The following is a 16964-nucleotide window of genomic DNA, read 5'->3' as shown; positions in this document are numbered from 1 at the left end:
GTGGTTTACCTCTTCAAATTAGTTTTCACAAAACATGCTTTCTAAACTGTTTGTTTAATCGATATTAAAGTTGCTGTGGCAACGATTAAGTTTAACGAAGGAATCTGGTGGTTGGCAACAACTAAATACACTTTTAAATAAAGGTTAGTAATAATAATACTAATAATAATAATATAGTAATAATGAATGATACATACTAAAGTATACAAAAATAAATAATAAACATTTTTGAGTCACATTGTATATCTATTAAACCCCATTTATTTGACAAAAATGTTATTCTCTTCTAGAATTTTTAATAATTAAACCACAATTTATACAAAATATATTGAAAGACACCACCATAATTTATAGATCGGCTTGTAGCACGTCCTCGAACGAAAGAAACACCAAGATTTCACTGGGAAATCAACTCGAAGGCTGGAAAAACAAAAAAGTCAAAACAAGGAACTCTACTCGATGCGGGATTGGATCGCACTATTCCGGATCCTGGCGACGAACTCGGCAGCGTGGCTGGGCTCCCGGAAGGAGCAGGCGATCCTCTCCAGGATTCCCTCGCGACAGCATGCGTAATTGATGTTCGTCCAGCGGCAGCTGTACGAACTTTGGGACATATAGTCGATGCGCCACTTCTCGTCCACTCGCATCAGGATGATCAGTTCACCGGTGACCTTGTCATGGAGTATTATATAGTACAGTCCAAGGTGTTCCATGATCTCGATTTGACCCTCGCCTGAGAAGGATGGGGAGCGGTAAGGAGTCTCGTTGGAACCTTTAACTTTACCTTGCCGTTTCCACTCCTTCAATTTGTTGAAACAGAAAACCCTTACGCACTGGCTGAACATAACTCTTCCGTTTCTCTGAATTTCCGCCAAATTGTCAATTCTTTTTGGTAAATTGTGTACTTCTGTCAGAGATTTCTTCACACACAACTTCTTCTGGATTTCCGAGTCATCGGTTTCGTAAACATCACTAAAAACAGAATCCTTGCTTATATTTAATCCATTGCAATTCAATCCTTCACTCGCATCTTCTCTGTATAATACAGGAAGTAATTCTTCATTTATGTTTGGTCTCATTATTACAGGTTCACAAGCCAACGACTTTTCTTCAATTTTATTCTTGCTACTTTCTGCAGCCGAAGTGAGCTGGAAAATATTCTGCCTAAACACTCTTGAAAAGGTTAATGAGTTGCGCATTTTCTCAAATCTGTTTATTCGGCTTTTATATGAGTTCTCTGAAAATAAAGCTTAGTTTAATAATTGTTAAATATTTTTTTTGTTGATAATTACTTACCATGTGAAGATGCCTCCAATCTTTTGAGCATATTTAAACTTAAAATAAGAGCCCTGAGTGATTTTGAAGCTTCCTGTTGAATTCTTTCCCTGGATCGGTTATTTTTCCTTATCGAAACTCTATCACCAAAAGATGTCCTAACATTGGGTTTCCAAGTTGATCTGCTTGCCAAGAGGGAACTAATGAAACCCAATTTATTTACTGGCTTTGCTATTTCCACAAATGGAGCCATCAGCTCTTCGATCTGCAAAGTTAAAGGAGCTAGGATTCCCGTTGATTTTGGTTGAAGAACTGTAGAAATTTCTTTTCCAGTTTCTTCGTGAATTATTTCGTTATGTTGATGCTTTTCTTCTGCTTCATTTATCCCTAGTAGAGTAGATTTCTCTGTTCTAGATTCATTTATTTCTTTGATTTCTTGTAAATTTGGTTCTTCTATCTTAGCAAGTTTTGGTTCTTCAATCCGAAACAATGTTGTTTCTTTGATTTCTGGTGAAACTGGTTCGTTGATAGGTTGAATTTCTGGTAGTTCGATCTTCGCCTCAATTGTCTGTTTAATTTCAGATGAATTTATATCATTTATTTTCTCATCATTGGCACACGCCATCTCCAATTCAGGAATAAAGTATGGCATAGGCACTTTCTTCTCTTCAGAAAAATCCGGCTTTTCGCACAAAGATTGCTCTTGATTGCCAAAAAAAGAAAGTTCTCCCACTCCACACTTAAATGGTAAAAAGTCCTTTACCTCAGTCTCCCTTTTTAATCGATCGATAATATTTAAAGGCGACAAAAGTGTTTCCATTGGCAAACTGGGCAAGTTGCAGTCTTCTTTAAAGGTCTCTTCAGAAGTAATTGTGGAAGAGATTTTTACTTCTAGTTGTTCTGATAGATCAATAGTTTGTAGATCTGGGGAGTTGCAACTGCATTTCGAGGTATCGAATTCGTGGGCATTGTCGACTGCATTCGCCTCACTTTGCCCATCTGAATTGGTAACATCCACATCATTGGCCAACATTGTCTAAGCTGGAATTCTATAGAATAAAAAAAAATAGTAAAGGAATAAAAATTCACTGGGATTTAGAACACAAATGGCTTACAGCTTAATGAGTGTTGAGTCAAAGTGCAAGGCAATCTTTGGGTTTTTATCATTTGCTTTTTACTTTATCTTTTTTCATTTTGTATCTAATTTTCCAGAATGGGGACGCTATTACCGCTAACTCAAATGGAAATACAAAATAAAAGTCTTCATTAAAATTAATTAAAATTTCTTATAAAATTCCTGTCTTTCATCTCCGGTGTTTCTTGGACTCGTTTTCTTTTGTTATTGCATCTTTTCATTAGAGTCCCACTCAGGTCACTTCTTTGCCGTCTCTAGTTGGACACAACGAGATTCTAGGAAGAATTTCCGCTCATTGTTTTCCGCACGCATGTCGCATTTCGGCCACTGTGTCTAATTACAATTTGCTTTTTGTCCAACGGAGCGTATGCGCAATCATAGAAGCATAGAAACAGTCCGTCGAGTGGAATGGGAATCGAATTGAAACACATTGACAAGAACTTTTTACTGGCTCTTCAATGGACGACATGAGAATGGAAACAAAAGCACCTGAAGGCCAACAGAACAGAACATCCATCGCCCAGTTTAGACATTGTTTTCTGGCTGAAATGAGGATTGTGAATGTTTATAGATGAGAGCCCGCAGCTAAACAAATACAAATACGCGAGGGACCAGTCAACGCAAATAGCACAGGAAAAATATTTGAGTCTGAAATATGCATAAAATGCGGGAAAACGAATTCAAAGCTTGGCTAAATAAATAAATAGCGAATGCAAACAAAATGGAACACGAGAAACAAAAAAAAAAAAAATCATGAAAATAAAAAAGGGAGGAAGGAAACTTTCATTCTCAAAGTAAAACAATCAAAATTTGCGCACCATTAAATTCTGTATGGTACCCGCTTTTCCCAGCTTTCTCTTGAATTTTCTCGCAATTTTCCCATTCTTTCGATAGCATACATTTTCGCATTGTTGTATGTGCTCCAAATTGACTTGCTGTTCAGCGTTCAAAGCTCAGATTCCTGTGATTTGATTTTCCCCCAGTCAATCGCCAAATTTTCGTCCTTTTTGTTTTTGGCTGAAGCTTTCGGCGTCCTTGTAAATATTTTGTTGACACTTATCTATTTGCAAAAGCGATCAAAGCGCAGAGACAGCGAAATGCCAGTTATATTGCATCACAAATTGGTTTTGATTTATGACTTGTTTTCGCAAATTCAGCTTAAGTCGTATTGATACAGATCGAAAGCCATGGAAAAAGCTGATTATAGGTGGTTTACGTTATGTTTTTCCTGAACTGATTCTACATAACTCAAATTAAATATTATTTAGTGTATCTGTAAATAGCTACTTTTTATGCTATAAGCCATTTTAACATTATTTAACATTAATTAATAAAGGTATTCCACCTTAAATTTGTTTTGTGGGTCATTAATAATGGGCAGGACTTTGTTTTTCGTTTGAAACGCAAATCCAAACACGGTCTTTCTATAATTAATGCTACTTATTTAATTATTAAGATATTTTGAAACCATCAAACAGGCATATATGGTATACTTACTTATTTAATAATTCATCGTTCAATTACCCAATTAAACATAATTCGAAAACAGAATTTTAAATTACCTGGAATATCAAATGAATGTTCTCAAAGTGTATAAAGTATGTCACTTAAACTTAATTTAATATTCACCTAACAAGTAGAGCCCCACCCAAACGAGAATATCCACTTGGAGTGCATTTAATTAGGCTGGTTAATCAACCAGAAGGTAAACGTGGTATCAAGGTTGCACTATATTGTAATTTGCAAAACCAACTTAAATATTTAGCCCTTGGTTAGCCAGGCTCTCGAGTTAACTTTCATCTCTGGAGGATGCAGGCATCCTGGCCGAAAGTTACGTAGTGCTTCACCTGGGAAACGTGCGACATTCTGCAGCTGGCAGGACATGCTTCGAGCCCATTAAAACTAATTACTCATAATCATTTTGGCTACTGCTCGACTGCCTCCGGGAAACCAGTGCCATGATTCTTGGCGAGGCGACAGTCACAGCTGCCACATACACATTGAAATTAATTTAAATTAAAATGGGAGTGGATCTGGATGTGGATGTGGATGTGAATGTGGATATGGATATGGTTATGGAAATGGAGCTCCGCGAATCCTGCACATGTGGCGAACTCGAGTCCTGATCCCCATGAAAAGGCTTCCCAACCGCAGATGATGGCGAAATTAGTGGCAGCCGAAAGAGCAATGGCGATGAGTTAAAAGAACAAAGTCAAGTGCGCGGCAACCGATGAAAAATCTCTGCGAAATTAATTAAATTCTGTAATTTAAGGCTGGCCCCTTTTGAATTCGCTGCCTCCTGCGGGCGCACGGTACGTATGTGTGATGCTTTTATCATGATTATGTTGCGCAACCCCCTGGGGCTCTCCGCACCTGGGTTCGCTGACCTTTCGTCCTGACATTTGCTCTTCATGCACTCCAATGCAGGCCAGGACTCCTTTGCACTTACAAAAAAATTAAGGAACTGATTTATTTATTAAAGGTAAAAACATGAGGCTGATTCGTTTTCTAGGAATTCTCCACTTAAGCGAGAAATTTAAAGTAAATTTAGAAAAAATATTTTTTTCACATAATAGGTACATAATAATTTTTTTTTATGTAATGGTAAAAAGTTAATTTTTTACAGATATTTCTAACGTAACCACAAAATGAATGCTTGAAAATGACTTGCTTGAATCTCAAATAAATTGAAGTTTTTTTCTATGAAGTTTAAAAATTAAAAGTAAAAATAATTATTTCTGGAAAGGGGTATAAATTAAAGTTTTTAGTGCACTTGTTTGCCTTGTGTCTTAGCATGCCTGTGTATGTGTGTGTGTGTCAGTGAGTATGTATGAGTGTAGGTCCTGCAGGCATCACCTTTCTCGTGCCAGCGAGCGTCCACCAGATGGCGCCAGCTCTGCAGCGTTGTCAAGCGCAACGCAGCGAGAAATTATTCTAATTAGAGTGGCCCCACCCCCCGCAGTTCCATGATATCCTTTGCAGTGCCTTTGAAAAGTTATTCAGTTAGACGGAGAGTGGAGCTGTGGAGCTGTGGAGCTGTGTCTGTGTGTGTTTCTAATTTGTCTGTTATTTTTCTGGCTTAAAGCACTTTAGTTTACCAGCAGTTACACTTCCTTCAAAGAGCTAATGTGTGTGCGCCTGTGTGTGTGTGTGTCTGTAGATAAAAGCTTCAGGCGAAAGGTATTTACCTTTCTGATTTGAAATTGAGACTGAAGTCCTTGGTTACTTGCCCACAGTCAACTAGCCAACATTTAAATTAGATGTAGTTTCTGAGAAACTTTCAATCCATTTACTGCATTCCAATAGCATTGAACAGCATGCCAATCCTTAATGTAAGTTTGTGAATCAAATACTTTATTTTCCTTTGAAAATTTTTTATACATTTTTTATTTGGAATTGTGTTTTATTCGGATCAAAAATCCGTTTTTACTTTACAGAATTTAAAATGTTGGAACCTTATTTTCTTAAATAAAAGTTGTTCGTTAAAAAGGAGTTTCCCTAACTCTAAATCTCCCTTTCTTTTATATATCCTTAAAATAAATGATTCCGTTCATATGGTTTCCATTCATAACAAATGTAACTTTAATTTGTTATTTTCCGCCAGAGACAATTTCTGTCACCTGCGAGGCGAAATTGCGACCCAATCACACGTCACTTGGACAGCTCCTGAAAACGTTGACAAAATGAAATTTTTAAATGTGATGGCAAGCTGAATTTATGTTGTAATCTCCCGGCGAGGAGACACAGCCCGGGACTTATGTGCATGATTTATCTTGAGTCGCATAACAAAAGCGGTGAGAGGACTTCCTGTGCGTGACGTAACCTACCCTCCTCCTCCCTCCACCCCTCCTTCATCCCCCTCCCCACCCATTCATGAATCACCCGCGGAGTGGCAACATGTGCTTAATAGTTTAACGCTTCGTGTGCCACTTAGCTGGGCGTGAATGCCTATCCTGGCGAGGAGTCACCAGGACGCAGGACTTGTCTCCTCCTCGTAATGCCGCTGATTATAATGGTAAAGTACTGCAGGATGATGATGATGATGCGGGAGTTGGTGGCGATGGCGGTGCTGATGATGCAGCCTGTCTGCCGGATAGCCCCATCCTCCATCCTCCCTTGCAACACTCATTTTTCGTTTCTCTGGCGTTAGTGGATCCAACTCGGTTACAAATCCGCGACGTTGTTTTCTGCATGCCTGCCGCTTTGCCCCCTTTTAGCGAACCAAGCCAATTTCATCTCGTTCCGCGTTATAAACGGACAAACGGACGGACAGACGGACGGACGGACAGATGGATGAACCGAGGGACAGGCACACGGACGTACTCCGATTCCGACGAGGAGCAGGAGCAGGCGGCCAGGTTCCTGGCTGCCTTGTCCTCGCATCCTGACATCGCGTGTCGCATGATGTATGACATTTTTGCGCCTCATAAACAGCTGTGCTCTACACCCGATAATAAGCAACGAGCACTGTAAAATAATCTATACTATATATTATTTGAGGATCGAAAATATCTCTTAATATTAATATTTAATAATATTATTAAAAATATATATTCTGTGACTCTCTGAAATGTCTTGGTTAGGTACTTAAATAAAAAAATATTATTCGATTTTATTTGAGCATCTTTTGCTTGTAATAATCTACATTCCTACAATAAAAATTTTATTCGATTTTATTCGAGCACCTCTTGCTTGTAATAATCTACATTCCTACAATCGCTTTTCAAAATATAAACCTATATATGATTATGGTTATGATTATAATAAGAAATATCCGTAACCAATATTGAACTCCACGAAATATCCCTAACATTGAGAATGCGACTACTTAACAATCCCTTAATCAACTTACTAAGTCCCTCTAATAACCGGAAGTTCAGCTCTTAAATTTAAGAAAAAAAGACTTTCTTCCCAAGAATAAACTCTTGATGCTGGTGAAATATTTTTCAAGTGCACCTGTGTCGCGAACCAGGACACCTGTCATCCGTCCCCCAACTCCTTGCCTTGTTGCTCTTTTGTTTTTGTGCAACGTCCAGACAGCCAGCGAAAAATGGGGTGGCTCTTGTTTGGTTTGGGTCGACTGTTTTTGGGGTGGTCCCTGTTTCTGTTTGTGTTCGTTTGCTTTAACGAAATTGGCACGAGTGGCGGAAGGCGATGCCGCCGTGTTGACTGTTTGCCTGTTTGGCTATTTGCTCGTTTACGTTAACGGTGAGCTGACTTATTTTCCTCGGCGGTGCAATTCAAATATGCCGGCAGTTCCTTTACCCCACAACCGGTTGATTGCACCTGTCAACTCTATTGACCTTTGACATTCACTGTGCGCGTCTGGGATTCCGTTTGAAATAATTCTTTAACTAGTCTAATACACATATATATTTCGTATAAACGGACAATTTTGGTTGGGAGGTAATTCATTGGAAAATTTGTATATTGAGTAATTTAATTCCATTAAAACGGATATCAATCTGAGCCGATGTTCATCGGTATTAAGCCTTTTAATACAATCTGCTCTTTTTATATGTATTTATAAAGCATTCGTATATAAAAATGTTAAAGTTTTTCCCATTGGCCCGCAGTTGTGGCTACAAAAATAGAGGAATTTTCTTGTATGTATATACGAGATTTATTGCGTTCATATGGAAGTTGATTAATTGGCTGCAGTGCTGTTTTTTATCCGCAATCAATGCTGCAGCTTTGGAGTAAAACTCGATGACAGAGTTTGACTTTTCGAAATACATTGGGGAAAATAATACAATAATGAATACAATTTCAGAAAAAAAAAAATATTTTAGAAAAAGTCTGGTAAAAATAGTCCTTTTTTTTAGGCTTCAGCAAATATACCATTAAATTTGTAAAGCTTAAATGACTCCAAAAACATTTTTCAAAAGCAAGTAATTTTTTATAATAAAAAAATGTTTATGCATGGACATTCTTAGAGGGTGAAATACAATATTATATTCTATGATACTCTTTCTATAGGAAGTTTGTTGAACCATAGTTTTTCCGAGTGTTGTGTAAACATCCAAAGTTTCCCATCCACTAATTGAATAAGTTAGTTTTCCGGAACGGAACATGCGGTTATAGTTTCCTTTCCCTCGGCGGAGTGGCTTTTCCCCGGTGCACGGATTCCTGCACACAGAGCTCACAAAACTTTTTGACTTCCATTTATTTGCAAACACGCTCATCATCATTTGGGCCTGGGCGTGCTGAAATACCATTAAAATCACATTTCGATTTAATTTGCATAAATTGAAGTCGAGGGGCAGCCAGTGGAAAATGAAGCCGAGCCGAGGCAGTCTAAACATGAACTAAAACGCCATTGAAAATCGATTCGAAATCAATTAGAGAGTGATTTGCAATATATATTTATATTAAATGGAATGCTTAGCCGCCCGTGGAGTAAATCAACCAAATCACCGGACTTTTGTTCCGGTCTCCCGAACTCCCCAGCCAACCATTCAGTTTAATGGGTCCAAGGACACGATGGGAATTATGACACTTTTTGCGGCTCGCTGCTCGCATATTCGACTTTTGCTTTTTATTGAGCGAAATGAAAAATTCAATTAAAATGCACACATGCTACGAGCCCCACAACTCGATGGCTCAACCCCAAAAAAAAAAAAAAACGGATAACATATAGTGCCAGGGAAAAAATTGAGAGCGGAACGAACGAGGCTCGCTGGCAGCAGAAAAAAAAAAAACATAAACGAAAGGAAACGAAAATGTGAAAAATCAGCATAACAAAGTGGGAAAAACTATGAAAATGCATTCGCCCGGCATGGCTGCTTTCACTTTTCCTTTCCCTTTATTTTTTTTTTTTTTGTTTTTGTGTCCAGTTTTTCGCCACGCTCCACGAAACTGGCGAGCATCCAGTTTTCAGCCAGACGTACTCATGTGTCCATGGACCTCGGGACAGGCGACACAATATACCATCTCCATAACTCTCCGCTTTTCCCCAGGGACCTCGTATGCGATGGGTTGGAAGTGCCAGTATGTAAATAGCCCAGTCCTGTAAACACATTTCATTTGCACAAAGAATTAGACCTAGAAGGGTTTTGTAACAAAGGTCCTGCGACGAAACCCGCCGAATCGGCATTTATTGTTGTCGACCTTTTCAAAGGGAAAGATTTTTAGGCTGTCTTGATTACGAACATTGGAGGCAATGCTCTTTGTTGTTCAACAAAATGAAGAATATATTTGAAAACAGCTTTGACTTTACCTCATTATATTAATTAAAAACAAACCTTTCCTAAAACAAATGTCTACCTATGCAATATTTCTAATAAACAATTATAACTAAACCGTCAAAGTACATATTTGTTTTAAAATAAATTAAAAATTTGATGTAAACTTAGTGGCATTCTAAGCATTCTCTAATAATTAAATCACCCATTTCGGGTAATATACAAGCATATTTAAAATGTAATAAAAACAATGTACTGCTTATAACAAAGATTAAAAACTTTCCGATAAAATGTTTGCTCTTATAAACTTTTGTTCTCTGCATAACAGTGTTATTTTGAGTTGCCAGTTTATCTTTTGAAATTATTTTTGTGCAAATGCATCATACCATTTTAATTATGTCACTCGTTTTCATTTATTATTTTTGGTTTCGTATTTACGCCTGTTATTTTTGATTCCGTGCCTTTTTTCAACTGACACTCTGACATCATTTAGAATTCGTATATTTAGCACCTGCAAATAATGCAGCGCATGCAGGAAATTGTCGGGTGAAAAACAGTAAATAGATCTGAGTTTTGCGGTGCTAATGAAACAAATGCCGGCACCCCGACCTCCGATTCTGTCAGAATCAGAATCAGTTGAAATGGGAAGCCCGGGCAAACAAACTGCAAAGCCGAATTTACGGCTGCCGCTTTTTGAATCGACAACCGGAACGGGCAACTGGAAAACCGAAGAGGGGCGATGGTTTTATAGCGGATTTTCGGAGGGAAAATATAAAAATAAAATTGGATTTTAGCGTAGATTGTACTCGTAGAAGGCCGTAAATATTTTTCAATTCACTGGCCCCCAAAAGAGGGAAGCGCACATATGATTTCCCCAAGGGGGACCAAAAAAAGGGGGTTTCGGTTCGGGGTTTGCGGTTGGGAATCGCGTGCGAATGATTTGGCAGAATTAACTCCCCGACACCCGAGTGCCAACGAGAATTCCCTGCCGGAGGCATCAGGACCCCCCAAAGAACCCGTTCCCCAAAAATTTTCGGAGGAGCAACATGTGGGGCGGGGATTATCGAGCGAGGAGAAAGAAAGCCTCATTTGAATGCCAAGCGAGGTGGTTTTATTTTCGGGCGGGCAAACCCTTTTTGATCCTTTCAACGGCGGATGGAGTCCTCCCCCGAAGGCCTTAGATACAAGTTGGATCCTGCTTAGGCTACCTCAACAAATCCTCCGAAAACTCATTTCGTTTGGCTGGCGCCAAATTGATTTCATTGCCTGTTTGTTTGAGCTTTGTTTTGCAGCTAAATGCCAAAATCCCCCTATCCATTTCGAATCCTTTCGTTCAGTTACAGCATTTCCTAGGTCAGGCCTTTATCTTTAACAAATATATTTATCGGCATTCCTGCGGCATTTTGATTAAAATTTTGATTGGAATTTTGAGGCCTTCGGTAAAATATTAGTGGCGTGGCTTCACACTCGCTTAAAATTATTTTGATAACAAATGAAATATTTGGCAATTTGAACAATGCAAAAATGAAATATTAAGAATAATCAGCGTTACATAAAATAATTTTATATTTTATTATTTATCTAATTTATTTTGTTTACCTAAACTATTTATCTAAGAAATATACTATCTTCAATGAGGAGTTAGAAAAGTACATATTTGTTGTACAAAATTTAATTACAAAACTTTAATTATTTGAAAAGGGTTTTACAAACATATTCAGTTGACACTTGTCAGAAATTATTTAAAATTCCAAACTGAGGGCTGCTGTGATTTGTTTGTCATTTGTTATTTCTGAGCATTAGCCTCGGCATGGCCACGCCCACCGACGAAGGGCAGTGATCATCTGGTTATCCTAGATGGCAGGACGGGTGGGAGTGCTGTGGAAGCAGATAGTAAGGTCCGCGGACCGGTTCCACCAGGCAGCCTTCAGTCCGAAGTTCCTTCTGTACACCAACATTGGGATTTCGGTGGGTCTCAGCATGGTGGGCGACACCATGGAGCAGTCGTACGAGCGATTCATCGGAGAACTTCCCGAATGGAACCGGATACGCACTCTGCGAATGGGAATCTCGGGATTCACGGTGGGCGTGGTGTGCCACTACTGGTACCAATACCTCGACTATCTGTTTCCGAAGCGAACCTTCAAGGTGGTTGTAATCAAGATCCTGCTGGACCAGTTCATCTGCTCGCCGCTGTACATCGCCGTGTTCTTTCTCACCATGGCTCTCCTCGAGGACAATTCGTGGGAGGAACTGCAGCAGGAGATCAGGGAGAAGGCTCTCATCCTCTACGCAGCCGAGTGGACAGTGTGGCCACTGGCGCAGTTCATCAACTTCCTGCTGATCAAGCCGCAGTACAGGGTCTTCTACGATAACACCATCAGCTTGGGTTACGATGTCTTCACCTCTCAAATCAAGTATCGCAAGAAGCCGGACCAGGAGGAAAAAAAATAATATTTGAAATAAAATCTGTACATCCCGGGATAATATTTTGTGTAGACCCAAATTTTAAGTAACTTTCAATTTTCAACCTTTGTTATTTTAACTACCATGGTGTCTTAAATCTCAAGTACTCAAGAAAAGCCGGTCAATCTAAAATTTATGTTGAAATAAAAACAAATTTTACTAAAGCCTAAAACTCATTAAAAAGTATGTAATTTAAAAGATTTAATTACAAAATATGGTTGGTGTGGTTTTATTTTGCACAAAATCACCACAAACATACTTTATTGCTAGATTAATATTTATTTGCTGCGCATCAAATGATTTGAGAAAAACAACATCAAAAAACCACAAGAAGAAGCTCAAAAACAGAAGTCTAAGTATGAATTTTTAATGAATTTTCTTGACCAGCAATTACTTTAAGCTGAGCTCATTCCTTATAATAAATCATTGCTCAGCCAGAGCTTTTCACAAAGTGACACCTACTATTATGGCAAGTCAACCTGTCCAAATAATACCATATCCCTCACCTTCGAGGGAACGAGGACGGCGGATGGAAGGTGGCCTCCACTTCAGTTGTCAAATGCAGAAGAGCCTGGTCGAAACCTTCGTCGGGAACTGGGAAAGAGCAGATTCCGGCCAAGTGAATGGCATCGAGGGATGGAGAGACACTCGAGCCTTAAGCCCTCAACGTGGAATTGTGTCAAGCGTACAAAAATAAATAAAAGCAACGGGGCGGCACCAAAAAAAAAATGCAAAAAAAAAAAAAAGAAAGGGAAAGGGAAATCAAGTGACAAAATTGATGTCAAGATGAGCGAGCGGCGGCCGTGCCAGGATATCCACATCCAGGGGCGAAAAGAAAAAAATCCAGGGGCTTCACGGCCAGCGCCAGTTGACACCACCAAGGACTAAGGGCATCCACACACACACACACACACTCACACTCACATGTCGACTAATCCAATTTAAATCTCTTAACATGATTTGCCGCTTTCTTTTCATTTTGTTGGATTTTATGCTATTATCCCTTTTGGTCTCCGTGTGTCCTTTTTGGCTACCGGATTGCCGAGCACAACGGAAAAGTCAACTCTCTCGCTTTTCCACCATTTCACAGTGGATGAAATAGTGAAATATTTACTTAATTTAAAATTAGTTAATTAGGAAAACAAACAAATTGAAAAGTAAAAATTATGTTGAAGAAATGTCTTCCGAAATTGTTAGCAAAAGTAACCTCGTTTGATGTTTTCTTTTATTTTGTTTTTTAATAAACAACTTTGTCCACCGTTCGCTGTTTTCCTTTTGGCCCACTGGCAAGTTGACTTCCTGTCTTTGCCGTTATCTCTGCCAAGGAGGACGCGCCTTCAAGGAGCAAGGACACCGAGAAAGGACTGCGGCCAAAGGGTTTATTTATTTGGTTTTAGCGGCTGACTCGGTTGCCTTAGTCGTTCCATCCTCATTTTGTGATTTAATTTAAAAGCTCGGTTCCAGTTCCACCCAACGGAATCCTTTTTCCTGGAGGAGTGGGCGGAGTGCCAGGGGGTGGGGCTTTTCGGCACGTGGCCAACCATCTCGGCTGGGGTCCTTGATGAGTTGTGTGTGGTTAAAGTATTCCGAATGGGACTACGTGTTGATGACCAAGTTTGCCAAGTCACCGCCAAAGGCAAACCGAAGTAGACGAGGAAAAACTCAAGTGCAAATAAAGCTGTTGGCTGTTTCCTCGAATCATTAAATAATAACTTAATTATTTTGTTAGAGCCTACAAGCAGTTAACTGAGAAACAAGTTCAATTTGATGATGCAGAAAATTATCTATACAATAAAGGAAATAAATCAAATAAATGTCAATGTTTGATAAGATTTAATTATATCTATCTGTTGAAGATAATAATAAATGCTGTTTAATAAGATTAAATTTCATATATCAGTTCATAATGATAATGTTTAGTAAGATTTGATTTCATGTATACGTTTATATTGATTACAAATAATTAAAACTACTCATATTACCTTGACACTATTTATAGTAAAACCACTTCATGTTCAAGTTCTTGTAATGACTTGATAAAAATTACGACACTCTCAGTCGGCAATGCGATTAACACCCATTGGCAGTATGTTTTCCGGCTCTGATCAATATCTGCTATGCTATACTATATATGCGCTGGATTCTGTGCAATCGGGGGTCGAGCACCCTCATCTGTCCACCCATCCGTCCGGTTCAGGTGGCCCAGCCACGTTCAGTTAATTGGCACTCAGAGCCTTCAAACAGAAATGCCAATGATGTTTGTCTACGAAATTACCCGGAGAGGAGAGCCGGCAGCCGGGAGATGGGAGCTGGGTTATGTTACCAAGTCCCTACAAGTTCTGTATGTTGTGGAGGTACAATCCTCCCGGACTCCGGATCCTGTCTACGGGGTTCCTGCTGGCCCATCCAACCATAACCTATGCCCCAGTAATGGAATTGTGTGTGAATACAGAGAGCAAAAAACTTATTGAAATAAATTATATTATGAAAAAAGATATGGAAATTAACTTTAATTCTTTAATCCAAAAATTAAATAGACCAAATCTGTACTTTTGAGGATCGAAAAAAGAATTATAAAATATTAATCTTATTAAATTATTAGAAATATTTTTAAATTTAAAAACAATATACAATTTTTATACAATTTAAAGTCCTTAAGAACAATGACTTAGTTATTTAAATATTGGTAGACCTTAAATTACTACAGTACTTAGGAATAATAATAAGATGGTTCCATATTCCTTTTACTCAGTTTATGTAAATTTCATGCTGCATATTTAAAGGAAACATTTTACATTTAAGAACAGAAAAATATTCATGCTGTAGTTTCAGGAAATGTTTCACATTAATTATTCTTAAATTTGAAAGAGAAATTTCCCTCAGTGTTTTACTTCTGCTTGCAGACGGAATAAGAACAAGAGTGAACGTAAAACTGGGTGGACCATTGTGTAGTCACATGCCCGGCAGTTATAATTCCATTTGCGATCATAAAAATGTATTACGCTGGTAAGCTGCTCATAACAGTCTACTTAATTGGCAAGGAATTCAGTGGCAAGTCTGTTTCGCTCCTTGTTTCGCTAAGTGCATAAGTATATGGTGGAAAATTTGGTGCATACACACCGAAAGCGAACCGCTTTTCAAACACAAATGACATAACTGCCTTCGAAGCGTGTGGCATATGTTGCTGATGAATGATGAGGGGGAAGGGGGATCCCCCTGCCATTATTACCCCGCATAAAAGTTGCGTCAACTTAATTAGCCATAAATTAGCCAGGATTCACGCGTTTTTAACGACTTGTTTGTTCGCCAGGCAAAAAGGAAGGGGTATGATGACTCTGTCCCATCACGATGGCACTAAGTCCATCTGTCAGCCAAGTTGAACGAGTTAATTTATTTATCTTGCCGCAGCAGCAGCGGCAGCAGATTCGCCAGACCCCTGGCCCTAATGCCACTTGATTTTTCTAGCCGGGTTGCTCAAAACTTTCTGCTTTCAGCTAAAGAGAAGAAGGGCATTTCATGGCTCTGTCGAAGTCTTACTGCGGACAGCATTGATAAATATGGGTGTAAACAAGCTGCTTCTGCTGCCTTCGAGCGGAGATAAGCCAGGGATCAGGGCATTAACTTGCTACAGTAAATGGATAATAAATGCAGTCATTACCAGTCGGGTGCTGGGTAATCCTTTAATAGTTGAATATGAGAGTGCTGGGATTTTAAAAGACCAGACAGGAAGACATGTTTATGAATTAAAAAAAAATATATATAAAAACTATTCTCATTTCAAAGAATGAATTCTATACGTATTCCAATATGAATAATGAAGACCAGTTCTACAGGAACTTTTGTAATTCAATTATAAGCTCATAAGCTTGCCATACAAATTTATTAATAAATAATCAATATGCAATATGCTGAATGAATACTAAATGTAGTAATTACTTGAATTAATAAAAATAGTAATGACAAGCGCCTAACATTTTTTTCACTTTAAACTTTTTAATCTCCAGTGTCAAAACTTCTGAAAATTTCATCAGTATATAAATTACTTTGTCTGCTTAAGAATAAACCAAAAATTTGTATTTGAATTAAGAACAATAAGTTATATTTTAAAAATTATAATATTTACAAATATTATTTAATAATAATGTTTAATAATATTTATTAGGTTCTCCTCATTTAAAATCCCTATGAAAATCCCCTTCCATTCGAATCCTCAATGACGAAACTTCTGCCAACTTAAAGGGGGGACAATATCCATATGTGGAGATCCCTTTGACCCGTTTCCGTTCCGTTTGGCATCGGTCAAGAGGCTTCCCGGTGGTGGCCCATGATATTTCACAGCTGTTTGGGTAGTAAATCAACCGCATAATGGAGCCATTCAAAGGCCATATAGAGTTCGCCATCCAGCTGGGGACTTTTGGGCCTCCGCTAGTGGAGGATGATTAAAAACTCTTAATTGTTGGTAGCTGGAAAATTGAATGAGCATTAAAGTGGCCATCCAGAAGGGGGATCATGAATCATGGTCGGACAACTTCGAGCGAGCTTTTCAATCCGCATCGCATATTCAAGCGTAATACCTTCAATCCCTGGGCCAACTTTTATGCCTGTTGGGGCCATCGTTGTTGGGGGAAATCGCACTAAAATCGGCAACAGCGGCGCAAACAACAATCGCAAAACCAAAACAAAAACAAAAACAAGAAGAACAACAAGCTAACAACAGCCACCGCAGCAACAATCGAAATGAGAGCAACAAATTTTAACGAGCACCACAAAACCCCGAACGCTCTGCTTTTTTAAGCCGCTTTCATTTACCCGCCCGAAAATCCCCACTTTTCCACTCCACTTTTCCCCGCTTTCCATTCTTCCCACCGCTCCTCCACCAGTTGTGTAATTACAAAAAAGCCGCG

The 16964-nt window shown here is 38.8% G+C and overlaps 3 protein-coding genes across 5 annotated transcripts in view; 2 read left to right on the top strand and 1 right to left on the bottom strand.

Annotated features, from left to right (window-relative positions):
* The window catches only part of LOC108100409, a 100836-nt gene that overhangs the window by 66409 nt on the left and 17463 nt on the right, over positions 1–16964 (top strand). The gene's annotated exons all lie outside the window — the stretch shown is intronic.
* On the bottom strand, positions 280–2375 carry LOC108100414. Of its 3 annotated transcripts, none has more exons than XM_017204304.1 (3): positions 1297–2375; positions 479–1237; positions 280–420 (listed from the first exon to the last, which is right to left on the bottom strand). In XM_017204304.1, exons 1-3 carry the CDS (start codon positions 2306–2308, stop codon positions 398–400), a joined length of 1794 nt encoding a protein of 597 aa, XP_017059793.1. In that variant the 5' UTR covers positions 2309–2375; the 3' UTR covers positions 280–397. The 3 variants fall into 3 exon arrangements, with proteins under 3 accessions (XP_017059793.1, XP_017059794.1, XP_017059792.1); XM_017204305.1 differs by having other exon boundaries at positions 280–733; positions 785–1237; XM_017204303.1 differs by having other exon boundaries at positions 280–1237.
* On the top strand, positions 11350–12232 carry LOC108100417 (mpv17-like protein 2). The gene has a single exon (XM_017204308.2). The coding sequence runs from the start codon at positions 11452–11454 to the stop codon at positions 12046–12048; it is 597 nt and encodes a 198-aa protein (XP_017059797.1). The 5' UTR covers positions 11350–11451; the 3' UTR covers positions 12049–12232.

The sequence above is a fragment of the Drosophila ficusphila genome, unplaced genomic scaffold, assembly GCF_018152265.1.
Source record: "Drosophila ficusphila isolate 14025-0441.05 unplaced genomic scaffold, ASM1815226v1 contig_286, whole genome shotgun sequence".
Taxonomy (NCBI): Eukaryota; Metazoa; Arthropoda; class Insecta; order Diptera; family Drosophilidae; genus Drosophila; species Drosophila ficusphila.
This window is presented reverse-complemented; position numbering and strand designations above follow the sequence as displayed.